The sequence below is a fragment of the Prosopis cineraria genome, unplaced genomic scaffold (genome assembly GCF_029017545.1).
Source record: "Prosopis cineraria cultivar Desert tree isolate PC_DT_omini unplaced genomic scaffold, ASM2901754v1 PC14, whole genome shotgun sequence".
Classification (NCBI taxonomy): Eukaryota; Viridiplantae; Streptophyta; class Magnoliopsida; order Fabales; family Fabaceae; genus Prosopis; species Prosopis cineraria.
In genome coordinates, this window is record NW_026555345.1 from 21278224 (window position 1) to 21294996 (window position 16773).

A 16773-nucleotide genomic window follows, 5' to 3' on the forward strand; every position below is an offset into this window, starting at 1 on the left:
AAAATTAGTTTTATAAGAAATATATTTTAAATAATTACAAATATATTTTTTATTAATAAAAATAATTTTTATATTAGGTGAAGCCACACGAGATCCAACCTTTTAGGGAGGCTTGGTGCCTGAACCATCACATGAGGCCCAGACCGACTTGGCATATATGCGCTCCTAAATATCTTGCATCTTAAAATTATGTTTGATATTAACAAAAAAAAAAAAGAAAATTATGCTTGATATGTAAAACATTAAATAATTGTTATTTTTCTTTATAACAATTATTATGATATGGTAATACTTGCGATGGTTATATGCTATTCTGTTTGATGGTTGATGTTTATCTAGAGAATATTTGAGCACCCAATTTTAACCTTCAACGACACAATCAAACAGTAGCAACTCTGCGTAATATGAACCAACCAGCAGGGGCAGAAACGTCAAAATAGCGAAGAAATATCAATATTCGTAGACTTGTGATTTACTGTGATCAATCACCAGAAAAGCATGCGAAGCATACTTGGTGGTGGTGGAGCTTCTCTTCGTGTTCTCAGTTTCCTCTGTTACTCTTCTCTCTCCAAATCCAACAAACCATCGCCTTCCTTTCTCCGTCCCATTGCTACGATGGCTTCTTCCATCGAAGAGTTTGTGAAAGGCAGCGTTCATCCGAACGGCGTCGCTGTTATCACCCTTGATCGCCCCAAAGCCCTCAACGCCATGAATCTGGGTTTCCCTTTTCCTCCTTTTCTTTCGTCGTGTTATCACTCTAACTATCATGCTTCTTGCTGATTTTACCCAATTGTTATGAAAATGATGTGGAGCTTGTGACTTACTGCTAAGTAGAAGGGGTATGAATTATATTAGTTGTCATGCAATGTAGTGGATCATAATATCGGGATCTTTTATCGACGTTAGGAAGAAAGATGTTTTGAGATTTTGAAGATACCCTGCTTGATTTTATGCATTGGGAATATGGCGTGTTTCTTTCTTTGCTTTCGAATTACGATTTCAAATTTACCCTTGTTTAGGATTAAAATCAAGTACTTCTCTTCCGCTATAAGATTTATTTTTTCCTTGACTTGGACAATTTTTAAGCAGATATGGATTTAAGATTTAAAAGTTACCTTGATGAATGGGAATCGGATCCTGGAGTCAAATGTGTTCTTGTTGATAGCAGCTCTTCTCGTGCCTTTTCTGCGGGTATGATAGAGTAAAATCATAATATTCTTCTCTTTTAATCAATATTGTATTTAGGCATATTATGCTGTTTAATGTACATTGAAGTTAGCCTTTTGATGAGAATATCGAAGCTAGCCTTTCATGCAGACAGTAGTTTTTGGGCTGCCCTCCTTAAATTATTATTTTTTATTTGTAATTTTGTTTAGATTACATGCTATTTGTTGAATGTTATGGCAGGTTTTGAGAGTTACCGTAGTTTGTCTATGCAGGAATGGATATCAAAGGCGTTGCTGCTGAAATACAAAAGGACAAAGGCACTCCTCTAGTGCCAAAGGTTTAATTATTGTTTTCTCCTCAAGTGTATTGAGATATCTTCATGTGATTGTAAATATGATTTGTGCATCATTGTGTATACTATTGTAGTCATCTTCTTCCAAAGCTTATTACGTCAAAATGATGGGAAGATATGCTACTTATTCTCGACATAGGAGGAAACTCGAATTTAGAAATATTTTAGTTTTATGTATCCTCTGACTTTCATTTGTCTATTTTTTTTTCTGACATTGAATTTATCTTCTCTTCGTATATTTTGGACTCCTTATGTATACCTCAAGAGTATCATATAAGTTGGACATTTGTCATTTTCTCTCTCTTAACTCTCTCCCACTTTTTCCTTCTTCATCCTTTTTTCCTCTGATTTGAAATTGCCAAATTACATCTTTTTAAAGGATGCTATGTTGACATTATGTCAAATCTGTTTTCCTGCATCTTGCATTACTGCATTACCTGTTGGTATAATGTGAAAACTATGTCTTGTTATTCTGAATGCTTCAGGTCTTTGCTGCTGAGTATTCTTTGATTTGCAAAATTTTTGAGTACAAGAAACCATATATAAGTCTCATGGATGGTGTAACAATGGGTTTTGGTATCGGTCTGTCTGGTCATGGTCGCTTTCGAATCATAACAGAGGTATGCTGACCTTGTGTGGGGGCCTTGTTTTGTGATATTATGTTATATAATATATACATAAAATGACAATTTTAGATATTGTTACAACTATTTTTCTCATGTCACTTTTCAGAGAACTCTTCTTGCAATGCCAGAAAATGGAATAGGCTTGTTCCCAGATGTAGGTTTTGCTTATATTGCAGCACAAAGTCCAGGAGAAGGATCTGTAGGTATGTTTTTATTACTTTAGGGTACAGGGTTCCTCTTTGTGTATTGCATTTGTTAGTCAAGTTAATCAAGATCAGAAGGGTGGCCAAATTATGCTTCCTTGTTCTTCTTACTTTTTCCCTTTCCCGTTCTTTTGTGAGCTATTTTATTCTAACTTTTCCCTTAAAATACTCACCACATGACAAAGCAGAAGTATCTAGGTGTGGCGTGCATAATGACAGGTTCTTCCACTTGCTTTATGTTTAATCGCAGGTGCATATCTTGGATTGACTGGAAAAAGGATATCTACTCCTTCAGATGCTATATATGTTGGACTAGGAACACATTATGTGCCATCTGGAAAGTTAGGTTTATTCAAGGAGGCCCTTTTGGCGACAACCTTGTATGTCTCAACATGATCCTTTTATGACTTCATATTTTCCCCTGGGAAGAGTGAGGAAAAACTTGATAAATAAGAAATTTCCATTTTACATACTCATGGGAGTTTCTCAACGGTTGCTTTTATTATTGGGCTCTGTGGAATTCTGAAACCCATTATAGTTTAAAGACACTTCTTTCTATTAACATTTCAATTAGATTAGATCCATGGAATATTTCTTAGAAATATTTGTTTGGGTATAATAGTTAAGTGATCAAGTAATGCATACAGTTCACAATTCACTAACTAGGTATAAGCTTGTTCTGTGAAAAATATATTAAGTTGTCGGATACATTCTGGAATGCAGCATTTGTAAGTATACATATGAATTTTAAAAGATGAACATCTTAACGAAGTCCATTGATTATACAGTTCTGAGGATCCACATCAGGATATCATATTACTTTTGGCAAGATATGAGTCCAACCCTGAGTCTGAGGCACAGTTGAAGCAGCTTTTACCTCAAATAATTTCATCCTTCGGATCAAATAAATCAGTTACTGAGACAATTGAAGAGCTTAAAAAGCACCAAGCAAGTGATGATTCCACCGGTATGCTTATTGACCATGTTTGTTCATGTCATACTGCAATTAGCATTGTGTCTGTCAAATGTGTTCAAAGTAGTTTTCTGTTTTATTGCTTGTTTTTCCAGTTTCTGAACTGTGATATCATTTGTCTATTTCTTTTTCTAGTTGTGGAGTGGGCTAATGAAGCCCTACAAGGTCTAGGTAAAGGTGCTCCTTTTTCACTTAGCTTAACGCAAAAGCACTTTTCGAGAGTGGCCTCTGCTCTAGGACAAAATGATATTGAATTATCCTCAGTGAGTATGCAATTGTTGGATTCATTATGTTTAGCTTTCTTTTAATGGTTTGTGTAATGATGTAATCACTCTTCTTATATATTTGGCTGCATTTTTGCAAATTCAGTTATACGGCGTTATGAAAAGTGAGTATCGCATTGCCTTAAGGTCTGCTCTTGGACATGATTTTGCAGAAGGTGTTAGGGCTGTATTGGTGGACAAGGATCAGGTTCCTTCTTATTTTAACTCCATAATTTTAATTTTGTAGAAATCGTTTGGCATGTAAAATGAAATAGAGTAGAAAGGAAAATAAAACGAAAGAAGTGTTTTTGTTAATGAGAAATGCTCTTGGTACTCTTGAATTAAACGGTAATTAGGAAAGACAGTTCCTATTAGTTAATCATGGTAAGTATATAATAGATGTTACATATCTTGTTTTGTATGTAGCAAAGAATGCTTTTCCACCATTGTTACTATCTGACTTGCAGAGAAACCGTAGCACCATCATTTCAGCTAACTACGACAGTGGAGGTTTAATTTACCTATCTGAAAATAAGTGTCAGCAACTTGTGTTGCGTGGACGCATCAGATGTTTGTCAAATCATTCAAAACCGTGCCTGTTTTCTGAGCTCTAAAAATCCTTCTTGAAAATCTTCAAGTATTTAGAGTTGAAAGCAATGTTTTTAGAACCGGACTAGAAATACCAGCGGTTCACAGTTCATATGGTTCAACCAGTAACGTAATAGTTAAGTTAAAAAAATTATATATGTATATAATAATCTAAATATAATAAATAAACATGAAATTACTACTTAACTTAAAAATCAAACCAAATATTTTAAGTTTATGATGACTTAACAAACCATATGATGTAATACAACATCAAATAATTAAAAAAATTGGTCATTTTGTTAAAAAAAATGGAAAAAAAAGGGCATTTTTTTTAACAGTCCGGTTTTTAAAAACCATATATGATTTCTGGTTTGATCCTAGTTCTCGGTCTGACATTAGGTTTAAAGCAGCCTAACCCTCCAAATGGTTTTTTCATACTAACTGAGCTGAAATCCAGACTAATCGATGGTCTGGCCGTCCAGTTTGGTCTGATTTTTTAATCTTTGCTTGAAAGTAATTGTAGTCGGTCCTAATAGTTCCTTCTTTGTAATAGACGAGGAATCCTGATTGTCTTGCTTTCTTTCCTCGTTACGCTATTGGAATATGTGGTTTACAGTTTACTATGTACTACTACTACCACTACAAGTATTTAGGTAAGTAACATATTTTCTCATGCATTGTAAGGTGTATGAAGAATGAGTTGAATGTTCATGGCTTGTAAATAATATGGCCTATGATAGATTTTATTTGATATATTTTGATATTGCTGATATGTGGATTCTCTTGCAGAACCCGAAATGGGAGCCATCAAGTTTGGAGGCAGTCAACGAGAAAGAAGTCGAATCTGTCTTCGAACCCTTGGGACCAGAGATTGGCGAGTTGAGTTTGTAATGTGTGGATGGGATTGCACTCTCCTCTGGATTTACCGAATCGATGGAAGTGATCAAATAAGCAGATGAAGTTGTTATTCTTCTCTTTTTTGTACACATTTTTTCTTGCCCTGTTCTCTCACCTTGATAATGAAATATGGATCGGGTGATGATATAGGAAATCGAAGGACCATGACTTTTAGTATTACTAAAAGTTGTTTTCTTATCTGTTAATTATTATTACCGTTGCCGCAATTCAAATCGTGTTACGATGGATTACTCTCATAGCTTTCACTCTTTTTCTTGGGCATGAAGCCTTGACGGTATTTATGTAAAAGCGCCTAAACTACTACGATATCCTCTTGAAGAACCTATCTTAACATTTTATCTTCACGACTATTTGTAAGAAACAATTTATATTTAAATTTTAACTATAAGCTGTTTATTATAAATGGGCTTGGAGGTAGTACAAATTTTGTTGGATTAGGTCTCAAGAAACAGGTTCAGTTAAAAAAAAAAGGATTAATGGTGATTTTTGTCTTAAAACTATTCATGCCGGGTTTGCTAGTATCCTAACTTGAATTTGAGTTATTTATATCCTAAAATGTTCAAATTCTTGTTCCATTATCCTACCATTTACATGTTACTTGTTGACTTTTAGGTGTATAGTGAGTCCCCCAATTTTGCACATCTAGCTCCTTTTCTTACTCTTATAGTTTTATTTATAAGTTACTTTTAATATATCTTATTAATATCAAAAAAAATTTTAAAATTTATTAACTCTGTTTTAAACTTTAATAAGTTTTCAACTTTACTCCTATTAAATATGTATAATTCAATAACATATATTTCTTTCTTCAAAATTCAATGGAGAGTAAAAAAAAATTTATAATAAAAATTTAATAATGTAATTTATAAATAAAATTAAAAAAAATTTCTTTCTCTATCCTACAAATACATTAAAGGGAATATTTTTCCAGACAAAAGTGACAATAGTTTCGAGCGGTAAATGAATAGTTTAGAAGACTTGTAGGCCTAGCATGAATAGTCTGATGGCAAAAATGACTTTTAATTCTTATAAAAATATGGGTATGCCATGAGACTTCATAACGCTGGTACTAGGAAAGTTGTCCACTTTTCCTAAAGTCAAGGCCGCACATCCACCATAAATTGGTATTGAAACAAGGAAAAATTAGGCCTTTTGGCTGTTAAAAAGAATTTAGTTTCAATCTCTCTTCTTCAAAACTTTTGGGAAACATTTCTGAATTTGGATGCATCAAATTAAATGTCGATAGTTCAGTCAACTAGAAAGATGTTGCCTGTAGAGATCTTATTCATTATGAGTATGGTGATTGGATTAAATGCTTAAGCAAATATCTTGGTTTCTTGAATTTTGGAGCATTCTCGAAGGTCTTATATCATCCTTTGTTGGAAGGGAAATTTTTTTAAGATCAATATTCTTTTCAGATTTAATAAATTGTTTTTTCCTGTCAGCAGCTGATCCATGGACGAAACATAGAAAGATACGAGTAATAACCTTAAAATTTGATTCAAGGTAGTATATGAGAGCATAAAAGGGAGTACTGCATATCTAGACCATTAAATTAAATGTGGTAATTTATATTTAATAATTTTTAAAAATATAAATTTAATTTGAACGGTTTAAATTTATAGTAAAAAAAAGTAGTGAAGAGAGAGTGTGAGGTGATGTTCTGGATATAAAAAAATTGGGTTACCAAACAAGCCCTTAAAATTTGAAAATGCCAATTTGATCGGTTGAATTAGAGTTCGATCTTATTATCACTAACATAGAAAAATATAACTTGAATTTTAAATGATAAAAAATGAAAAATAAAAGAATGACATAAAGTAAAAACAAGAAAAAGATAAATTCTTATATCTCTAATTAGCCATGAATAAATAAAATTGATATCTTCTTTGTAATTGTAAGGTCATCATTCTTTCTAAATAATTTAAAATGTTACCATGCATGCCATTTGGACAAACCATCTCTTTATATATGCCACAAACAAAAAATCAACTATTCTTTAACTTTATACAATGAACTAATTTAATATAATGTGGTGCTGATAATGCGTTATAAAAGTATTGAAGAAAATATGAACAATATGATAGAAGCAAGAGAGAAGTGTAGAGATAGGAAATGGGGGAGATCGTTCACATTCATGTAAATTTTTATATACTTTCTGTGTTGTAAGTTTCTATTTCTAAGCCTTCAACCTTATCCAATAGTTACAATTCTATAAATAAATTTTTTTATGCTATTATACAATATAAAATTATCAAAGATTATAGGAATAAATATTACAAGACTGTCCATTTAAGTTGTATAGAATATAATGATATTAATCATCAAATGTTTCTTTTCGAGTGCAATGGGAAAATTCAATAGCTCAAAGGAAAAAATTGTATAAGGTTCTGCAATAAAACTTAAAAGCAGAATCCAAGAAAAATTACATCAAAGACCTATAAGTAGAAAAGAATCTTAAAGTGTAATTAACAATAACACTAATCTAGGAAAGAACACTTTCAGATACAAAAACTTCAGCAATGAAAATGCGTTTGTTCCCTATATTTTAAAGTTTCTAACAAGTAAAACTCAGCCCAATCTTTCAAGAAGTATTTGGCTAAGAATTATGCAGGCACTCTATGAACCAGGATTGTAAATCATTACCCAAAAAATTAGTGCAAATGTTAGTTAGAAGTATTTTTTTCCCAAACAAATGTAGCAAAAGGACAATTTCTAAGGGCATGATTGATATTTTCAACATCAAAATTGTACAAAAAAACAACTTTGAGCTAGAGTTGTCTTTCTTCTTTGCCGTTTTGAATTAGCAAGGAGTTTATCCTTAAGCATTAACCAAACAAAAGTATGGACCTTCTGACCATTGGTAGCTTCCACACTTTAGGCCAAGTTCTATCAGTTGGATTCCATCAATGTTTTTTTTTACCAATTTTAAAAACTTACATCTTAAGCCTGTTTAAAGACATTCTTTTATTGCTAGACTTTTAAACAAGAGTGGGAAAATATCATGTGAGAGGGCAATATTTTATATCAAAGAGGGATCCTAAAATTATGAAATTGCTCTGCAACTTCTTAGTACTTATTTGAAAATAAGTTTTTTTATAGAAAAGATCTAATTACCCCTAAAGTTTAAAATAATAAAGTATTGGGCTTTTGATAACAATCCATTCAAAAATAAAAAAGTAAAAAAAAATCTAATCGAATGGGTTGAACTAGACTAATGTTAATCTTACATAAATAAGCATCCATTCGCATTTCAACAATAATCCATCTGTAATTAATAACAACCATTCAAAAATAAACAAAGTTAAAAAGCTTGATAGGATAGATTGAATTAGACATTTGTATAAATAAATATTCATTCAAGTTTTGACAACAAATCAATCTTAATTAACACAGGCACCCATTTAGAAATAGACAAGTTAAAAAAATTGATATGACATGTTAAATTGGATAAATGTTAGTCTTGCATGAATAAGTATTTATTCAGATTTTGATAATAACTTATTTATAATTAACACAAATCCATTTAGAAACGAAAAAAATCAGAAAAATTAATAGGAAGATGTTAATAATGCAAATATTTGTGGTTTTTAAATCACAGAAATCTACATGGAATAAAATGACTGAACTTGATTGGTTAATGCAACCACGTATAAGACTCTCCATCAATGAAAATCAACATTTGCATTTTCGTATATATGCTTGGTTTGGCACCAATCCTCTCATTGGTTTAGCCTCAAATCCCCACAGCACTTGAGGAATTAGTTCAACAACTCCTGGAACGATTCGTTACTGAGACATTTTCGTCTCTTCCCTTCCTCCTTCAATTCCCATTATTCCTCTCTGCGATCTCTCTTGCCTTCCTCCATCCATCTGAGAACTGATTCGAGGCGTGGATTCAAGCATTGGAATCGACTAGTAGTTGCCTTTTCTTTCATTAAGAGGAGTGGTTAGGTCTTCCACTGATATTTTCCCAATAAGATTATGTCAGGTTAGGATTTTGCAAGTTCCAAGGGTGGCCTCGTGTGTAGGGTTTAATTATACCCTCATACTTGAGGCCCTAAAGTTTAGGCCTACAATACACACATATAGAGTCTCTCCCTCCGCCGCGCATTTTAGAAAGATTTTTAATTCTTAATATAGAATATTTGATAGGTATTAATTAAAAAAATTTCAACAAAAACCCTTAACTATATTAATTTAAATTTAAAATCTCTAAATTTTTAAAATTTTATTACAATCTAAGAATATTAATTTGATATTAAATTTAAAAAAATGATAAAATTATCTTTATTTAAATTAATATTAAAGCTGTCCTACTTCACTTGTTCATTTCTCTAAAATAAAAATCAAGTGAAAGTCTAACAATGAACAAGTGAAATAGAGCAATAAACAAGTGAAGTTAACTAATGAATGATTATCCTTAAGTAAATGAATAACATACAATATAAAAATTAATAAATTATTTTAAAATCATTTAAACACTTAAAATGAAAATAAATTAATATTAATAACATTTCTTAAGGAAATTAACAACATTTTATGTAAGTAAATTAATAAAAAGTAGGAAAGTTCTAATATTAATTTAAATGAGGGGCCATGTTGTCATTTCTATAAAAAATTTAATATCAAATCAATATCCCTAAATTGTGGTATAATTTTAAAAATTTAGAGGCTTTGAATTTAAATAAGTGTGGTCAAAGAGTTTTTCTTGACATTCTTCCTATTAATTATATTTTTTAATATTATTTTAATTTAAATTTATTAATTATGAGAGAGAAGATATACAAATTTAAAATTTTTTATGTAAATATGGGTATAATTAGAAGTTCATTGTATTGTGGGACACAGTTAATAATTTAACTATTTTTCTTTGATTTTAGTAAGAATGTAAAATAATTAGAAGTGTTTTATAATAAAGATTAGAAGGAGTATTTGTCTAGTCAAAGCCTAATATCTTATTGATTAATTTTCATCTTTGGGGATGGCAAGTATGATTTTTTTATTTCGAAAATAATATTTAAGAATATCAAGGGCATGAATCCAAATTTTTGGTAAAAAAACTAAATTCAAAACCACCATAATTTTACACCTTTCCACATTTTTGCGTTGCAATTATCAAAACCTAAATAATAAATTCATTATTAAAGACCTTCAAATTTATGCAGTAGCTCTTAAACTTTTACATGTCAAAATTCTAATTTTTCTTCTCATTTGCAAATTTTTCTCATTTTTTTCTACCACCGCTCACTATGCCAAAACAGTAGTTCTTTCATGAACAAAATTTACAAGAACACATGCAAAAATACGTGAGAAATCAATTTCTCACTACTTTTCTCATGGAAGAAAGACCATAGGCATACTACAGGCCACAACTAATTAATGAAGCCAAGCTTATTCTACATGCATGCAACCCAGCCTTGAAAGTCAGTCTGCAGATCTTGTCCCTCCCCCCCACCCCCCTGGTAAAGAAAAAGTTTACTTGGACTCATTTGAACTAAGATATGTCTCCAGATTAAAAAATGTTTACAGAGATATATACATATCCCATTGTCTGTCAACAAAATTCTCACATCCAATGACATATGTAGGGGAAAAGTGGTGCTCCCTCCAGTTGCATTGGTCCCAAGAATTTTTTTTATTTTGCTTGTAAAAAAATGTAAAAATTAGTGTTAATTCCCCCATATTCTAGGTAGTTTTTAATTTTGTCCCAACATAGTTGTTTCCGGAATCATCCTTGCTCACTTTAGTAGCGGAATTTGGAACCTAAATCTTGTGAGTTTTTGACCAAATCGTTACTAACTGAATCAATTTTTATCTTGTTCTTTCTCTATTTGTGTATGTATTTAGGTATTCTCCTATTAGAAATAATTTTATTTAAAACATGATTGAATATTAAATATAAATACTTTTTTCAGTAAATATTCGTTACATTGTGAAGGACTAGTCTTTTTTGTTAGACCTAACTTTCATTGCCTTCTATTTGTGTATGTTAATCTCACCTTAATCTAACGTGTTAAGGTCCATTTTAGGCCCATGAAAATTTTCTCAATAACACTTGCCCTTTTTTTTGTGCAGCGTAAATTTATTGTTGAAACAACAATATTTCTTTTCTGATAACCTTTCCAAAGATAAATAAAAAAGGAGGTTAAGGATTTAAACACTTTAATTTGATGTATAAAAAGTACAATTTATTGTCATAAAACTATTGGTCACAAAATAATTAATGCAAATACATGGATCCTAAAATCTAATTTTCATAATTGCTTCAGGTGCTTTCTGCTATACATTGAACAATATGCCCACATAGAAAAGTGACACAAATCATCTAAAGTAAGAATTTTGCAAACTTTTCTAAAATAATCAATTTCAGCCATTATTTATTTGGACAGTTCAGATCATATGACATGATTGCTTAGTCATCTCACTTTATCTCTGCCCTTCTTTACTGTATAGCATGATCTGAATCGTCCAAATATAATAAATCCAATGGTCAATAATCAATATGTTAACAAATTTTAAACATCTCATGATTCATGAGATTGAAATACACAAGAATTAAAGAGAATTGTGAAGCTATAGCAAGCCACTGGGCATAACATGCAAATTGTGAAGGTCTCTATATAAGAAGCCTGTAGTGATTAATAGGCATAAGTAGATCGAAGAGAGCTCTAGTTTTCTCACCAAGTGGCCTTCATATGCATATATAAAATATATATATATATATATATATCACTGTCTTCTTCTTCTTCTCTATCTGTGTCTTTGTTTCAAATCTCTCTCTGTAGTCAGAATAATGATTCTGCGCAGATCCACCATTTTTGTATATCAGGGATCACAGATTTGATAATCATCCACATATGGACCAGAAGTGGTTGATGCTGGTTGTGGATGGAAGCAAATCGCTTAAGCCCCACTGGCCATATATTTTCTCCAATTACGTCCAGAAAATCATCAGGTCTCTCTCTCTCTCTTTTTCTTAATTATTCAGAAGCGAAGGGAGAAAAATAGTTCTTTTCGTTTTTTTGCTGTGATTTTTTTATTTTATTGTTCTTTGGCTTGAATTCCTCTGCTCTTTTGGTGTTGGTTTTGAATGATCTGTGTGATGAGATTATTATAAAGATGTTGATCGATCTACTCAGCGACTAGGCTGAAGCTTACTGACAGATCAAACTTGTCTTTCCGACGACAATGGTCTAATTAAATTCATGAATGAGATAATTAAGTAGGGATTTCAAGTAATATATAGTACTGTGCCATTGGATATATATATATATATATATATTAATTCGAATGTGGTGCAAAATGATTAATCTGATAAACCCGTTTCAGTGTCAAGCGTATGAACCCTAATCGATCATAATTCAACTTCGTTATAGCACTAAATTATTTACAATAATTAAAGTAAAGTTCCATCTTTGCTTGCCGATTCAAAATAACTTACGAAATTGGCTTATATATATATAATGCCTAAATTAATGTAGCCTATATATATATATATATATATATATCAGATTCTCAAGATTCATGAAATCTGGATTAATTGCATTATTTGATGAATCTAATTACACACGCACACATATAAGAGCCTTGGACATCATTCCTCTCTTAAAAAAATCTAAGGTTTTTTTTTTTAAGATTAGATGTTAAAAAATATAAAACATTTTTAGTATATTAACATGTAATTAATATTTTTTTTCAAAAATGCTTATAATAAATAAATTAATTTATATTTATTTTAAAATAAAATAATTTATTAAATAAGGATAAATATGAAAAGTTAATGTTAGTTTAAAAATAATTAACAACTTTATTGAAGTAAAATTCAATTAAAATATCTTATATTTTTAAATGAAGAAAGTATATAATACATACATATGCCAGAGGAGAAGTCACTTGTGCGTGTTATAATTAGGCTTATATGGTTTCATGTATCTAATTATATGGAGATATTAATGATTTTCTCTTATCAATTATAAATGCAGGAATTGCTATCACAAGTGGAAAGAAGAACCGGTACTCATTTTTTCTTTTTTATATTGATGAGTTTATTATAATTAGCCGTTCTTCCTCTTTTGTTAGTTCTAGAGAAGAAAGATATAAATTGCACTTAATTTAAAGACCTTAATTAAACATGGATATATATATATATATATATATCAGTCATTTTAATGTATATAAATCTTCTCTAATTAATTATCTGTTCTCTCTAATTTTATTCTATAAAAACATTTTCATTCTTTATATATTCTACATACTTTCCTCAAACATGTATGAATATTGTTATATATATATATATATATATATATATTCATATCGTTCCTGTTCTTTTACCATATACTGCGTTCTCTTCAATGACTTGTATCTATATATCTATATATTCAGAATAAAAACATACTAAAGTGGAATTTGGACTCGTCATGTACAATGTTCAACATGGCAATACAGGTACGCCTTTAATTATTTTTTCAAATTAAAACGCAAGATACTAACCACATCCTTAATATAAGACGAAGTTAACAATTAATTTTATGCTTACTAAAAAATGTTTGCTATAACCTTGAAATTGTAAAATATATGTGTGTGTGACTTTTCAATCTTACCTTTCTTTTTATAATTAATGATTATAATAAATTATTGTCTAGGAATTTAAATAATAATATAAATAAATAAGGGGTAAATTTGAAAAAAAAAACATTAATTACTTTGGCTTCGTCTTACATTTAAGACAAAAAAAAAAACTAAGTCCAAATTTCTTCTTATATCAAAGACTGTAATAGAATATATTGTAACTGTAGATTAGACCAAAAAGATTATAATAAACTCTTCAATTCCTTCAAAACTTACCCTTAAATTTCCTTTTTCTTTTTTATTTCATCATCCAGTATTTTGAAAAGCCTATGGATATTATTACTACTCAATTAAACTAATTTAAACCTGCTATGTAGAACTGTTATTATCAATGATAATTTTATGGGTACTTCAATCGAAATACTTTTATCATATATTTATTTAACTTAAATGCACATCTTATGATTCAAAATTCAGATTTCAGGATTAGCGCTTCAAAACTAGTTGAACCAAGCGCCCATCCGTCTTAGTCTTAATTAATTTCTGTTTTACCCTGAAGCTGACTCTTTATCTCTCTATAAATATATGCAGAATGGGCAGTGGAGGGTAGCTACTGGACGAGAAACAAAGACGAGTTCCTCAAAAAGCTGTCATCACTGACATTCCATGCAACTGAAAGCATTTCTAATCCTTTCACTGTCCATGGACTAGCGGAGGCTCTCGTGGTAATTACACGTACTTAATACTGATATTATAATTAATGATTACGGATTGATAATGAATGATAGATTAAGAGAATTAGATGGATGAATGAGCTAAAAAAAAAATTATAATTAGCAGATGTTTCCGAAACCTCCGATTGGGAATGGATCAGAAGAGTTCTATGAGGGAGAGAGGCACTGTATTGTGGTGCCTGCCACTGAACCATCTGCTACTGCCATGGCTGTTCATCTCCCCAAAATGCAAAATCGTCAATTTTTTGGGTCTCACACTGAATCTTCCTTGGCTGATTCCTCCTACGTTGCTCGCTTTTACGTTAAGGTACGTACATAATCTTGTCGGTCACTCTCCATTAATTATTTAATTACATTTATTAAATTTATGTGAAAATTAAATGGTAGTATTGGAGAACGATATTCCGGCAGGTAATTAACACAACAAAAGCTTCTCTCTCTCTCTCTCTCTCTATATATATATATATATCAGGATATTGATTTCATCATCTTTAAGATCACCTTGGTTACCAAAAAAGAATAGAATGAAATGAATCAAAAAAATTAACATAAAAATAAATTAAATCATCCTTCATCTATATAGTAAGTATGATAAACCTTGTTAATATATCACACTCTCAAAAAATTTCATAAATTATGATTCCCAACTATATGAACTAAATTTACCCCCACCTATATGAATATGATTCATTATTCATTTTGATCATCTTATTTTTATCTTTATTTTATTAATCCATTCTATTTTATTTCTTTTTAGTAACGAACGAAAACTGTGTTTATGAATCAAACCAACTCAAGAGACGGAGCTTATTGTTGACACAGGCAGATAAGACATCATCGTCATCATCACCAGAGGATGAAGCTAATAATGCTGGAGGCTCCACGAGTGGAACTGGCCCTATCAGTGTTCTGATAGCGCCAAACTTCAAGGAAGCAATCCAAGCTCTCACATATAATAATCTTGCTCTTCTCTCTCCTTTCTTTTCAGGTTTGGTTGCGTTAATATATAAGAGGGCTTCAATAATACCATTTGAATGCATGTGTCGTGTTTTTTGTTATTATCAGTGTCGTCTTTAGTTTCCTTGTTTTTTCTTTTCTTGCCTCTTTCATCAGATGAAGGAACCAACTTTGTAATTTCAAGCTTAATGGATGATGATGATGAACCACCAAATAACAGTCATCAAAACACTACCCTAGGATTCACTCCTCAAACACTTCTAACACCTGTTAAGACCTCTCTCTCTCTCTCTCTCTATGTCTATATATATATATATCTATCTATCTATCTTGCATCATACACATAACATAATTTAAATGAGTTTGAATTTCTTAAATTTATATTGTAAATTTCTATTGATATATCTTCACACTCGTAGCAAAGAATATTATTGTAGTCACACTAGAAGACTACTAACACATGGGGATTGAACTGAGGAATTAAAATAAACAGAGATGATCTACGCTAAGGATCTTCTTAACCTATTGAGGGCAATATATTTACTTTCCTGAAGATATTTTAATTTCTTTTTTCTTCATCAGCCAAAATTAACGATCAACCTATAGATATTATTTCTCCTTCCATATCGGTGGTGATGAATAGAAAAGTTCGTTCTTTGTGTTAGTCTCGTAAACTCTTTTCCAAATTCCTATAAGAACAAGTGTTGCATTCTAAGACATATCTACAAGCAGGTTCTGATCATTTATACATATAATATATATATATATATAGGTTACCCTAGTTACATGATTAAATTTAATTCACTTGATTTTGTGGTTCACATTGTTTTGTTTTTTTGGGTTCATCATGTTATAAAGACGTTTTGTTGTGTTTTCATTATAGGATCTCTCGTTGCCTCCACTAAATTCAAGAGCGTACAATGACATTGCTGCTTCTCCGAAGGACTTACCAGCGACTTCGATGTCCACAGAACAAGACATTCTTAACACCTCACATAACAACAACATTATTAATAGTACGAATCATATCATGATGAGCATCAATAGTACTGATCTCTCGCATAACTTTTCCATACAACCAAGCATGTTCCAACAATCTACCATACCACCAAATAATGAGACTCTGGCTGCTGAACCCAATACTAATGATGACAATGGAGTCGCCGTGCCGCCATCTTCGTCATCTCGGAGACGAAAGCGTGGAGAGCCAGAAGCTGGAAGAGAAAGAAGACAACGTATGACGACAACAACAACAACAACTACTGACTTAGATGGTCTCCAAAGGAATGAACCATTATTACGGTTACAGCTTTGCTCATTTCCTCTCCAACACAATCCATTCCATGTCACATGTTGGGAGGTAGACAAAATTCTAGTTTTCATTTATAAGAATTTAAATCCTCTAAAGTTGATATTTA

General features: G+C 31.1%; 1 protein-coding gene across 2 annotated transcripts; it reads left to right on the forward strand.

Moving 5' to 3' along the window:
* The first annotated feature begins 468 nt into the window (after positions 1 to 468).
* Positions 469 to 5323, forward strand: LOC129293797 (3-hydroxyisobutyryl-CoA hydrolase-like protein 3, mitochondrial). Of its 2 annotated transcripts, none has more exons than XM_054931905.1 (10): positions 469 to 718; positions 1090 to 1191; positions 1440 to 1504; positions 2005 to 2139; positions 2252 to 2348; positions 2599 to 2728; positions 3137 to 3315; positions 3457 to 3584; positions 3691 to 3792; positions 4965 to 5323. In XM_054931905.1, exons 1-10 carry the CDS (start codon positions 499 to 501, stop codon positions 5064 to 5066), a joined length of 1260 nt encoding a protein of 419 aa, XP_054787880.1. In that variant the 5' UTR covers positions 469 to 498; the 3' UTR covers positions 5067 to 5323. The 2 variants fall into 2 exon arrangements, with proteins under 2 accessions (XP_054787880.1, XP_054787881.1); XM_054931906.1 differs by having other exon boundaries at positions 578 to 718; positions 1427 to 1504.
* The last annotated feature ends 11450 nt before the right edge of the window (positions 5324 to 16773 follow it).

What these genes read in the sequence shown, in the direction of transcription:
- LOC129293797 (XM_054931905.1), top strand. Translation starts at nt 499, where the DNA reads ATGCGAAGCATACTTGGTGGTGGTGGAGCTTCTCTTCGTGTTCTCAGT. An exon ending in TTCTCGTGCCTTTTCTGCGG is followed by an intron (nt 1,192 to 1,439) that starts GTATGATAGAGT and finishes TTGTCTATGCAG; the next exon opens with GAATGGATATCAAAGGCGTT. An exon ending in TCCAGGAGAAGGATCTGTAG is followed by an intron (nt 2,349 to 2,598) that starts GTATGTTTTTAT and finishes GTTTAATCGCAG; the next exon opens with GTGCATATCTTGGATTGACT.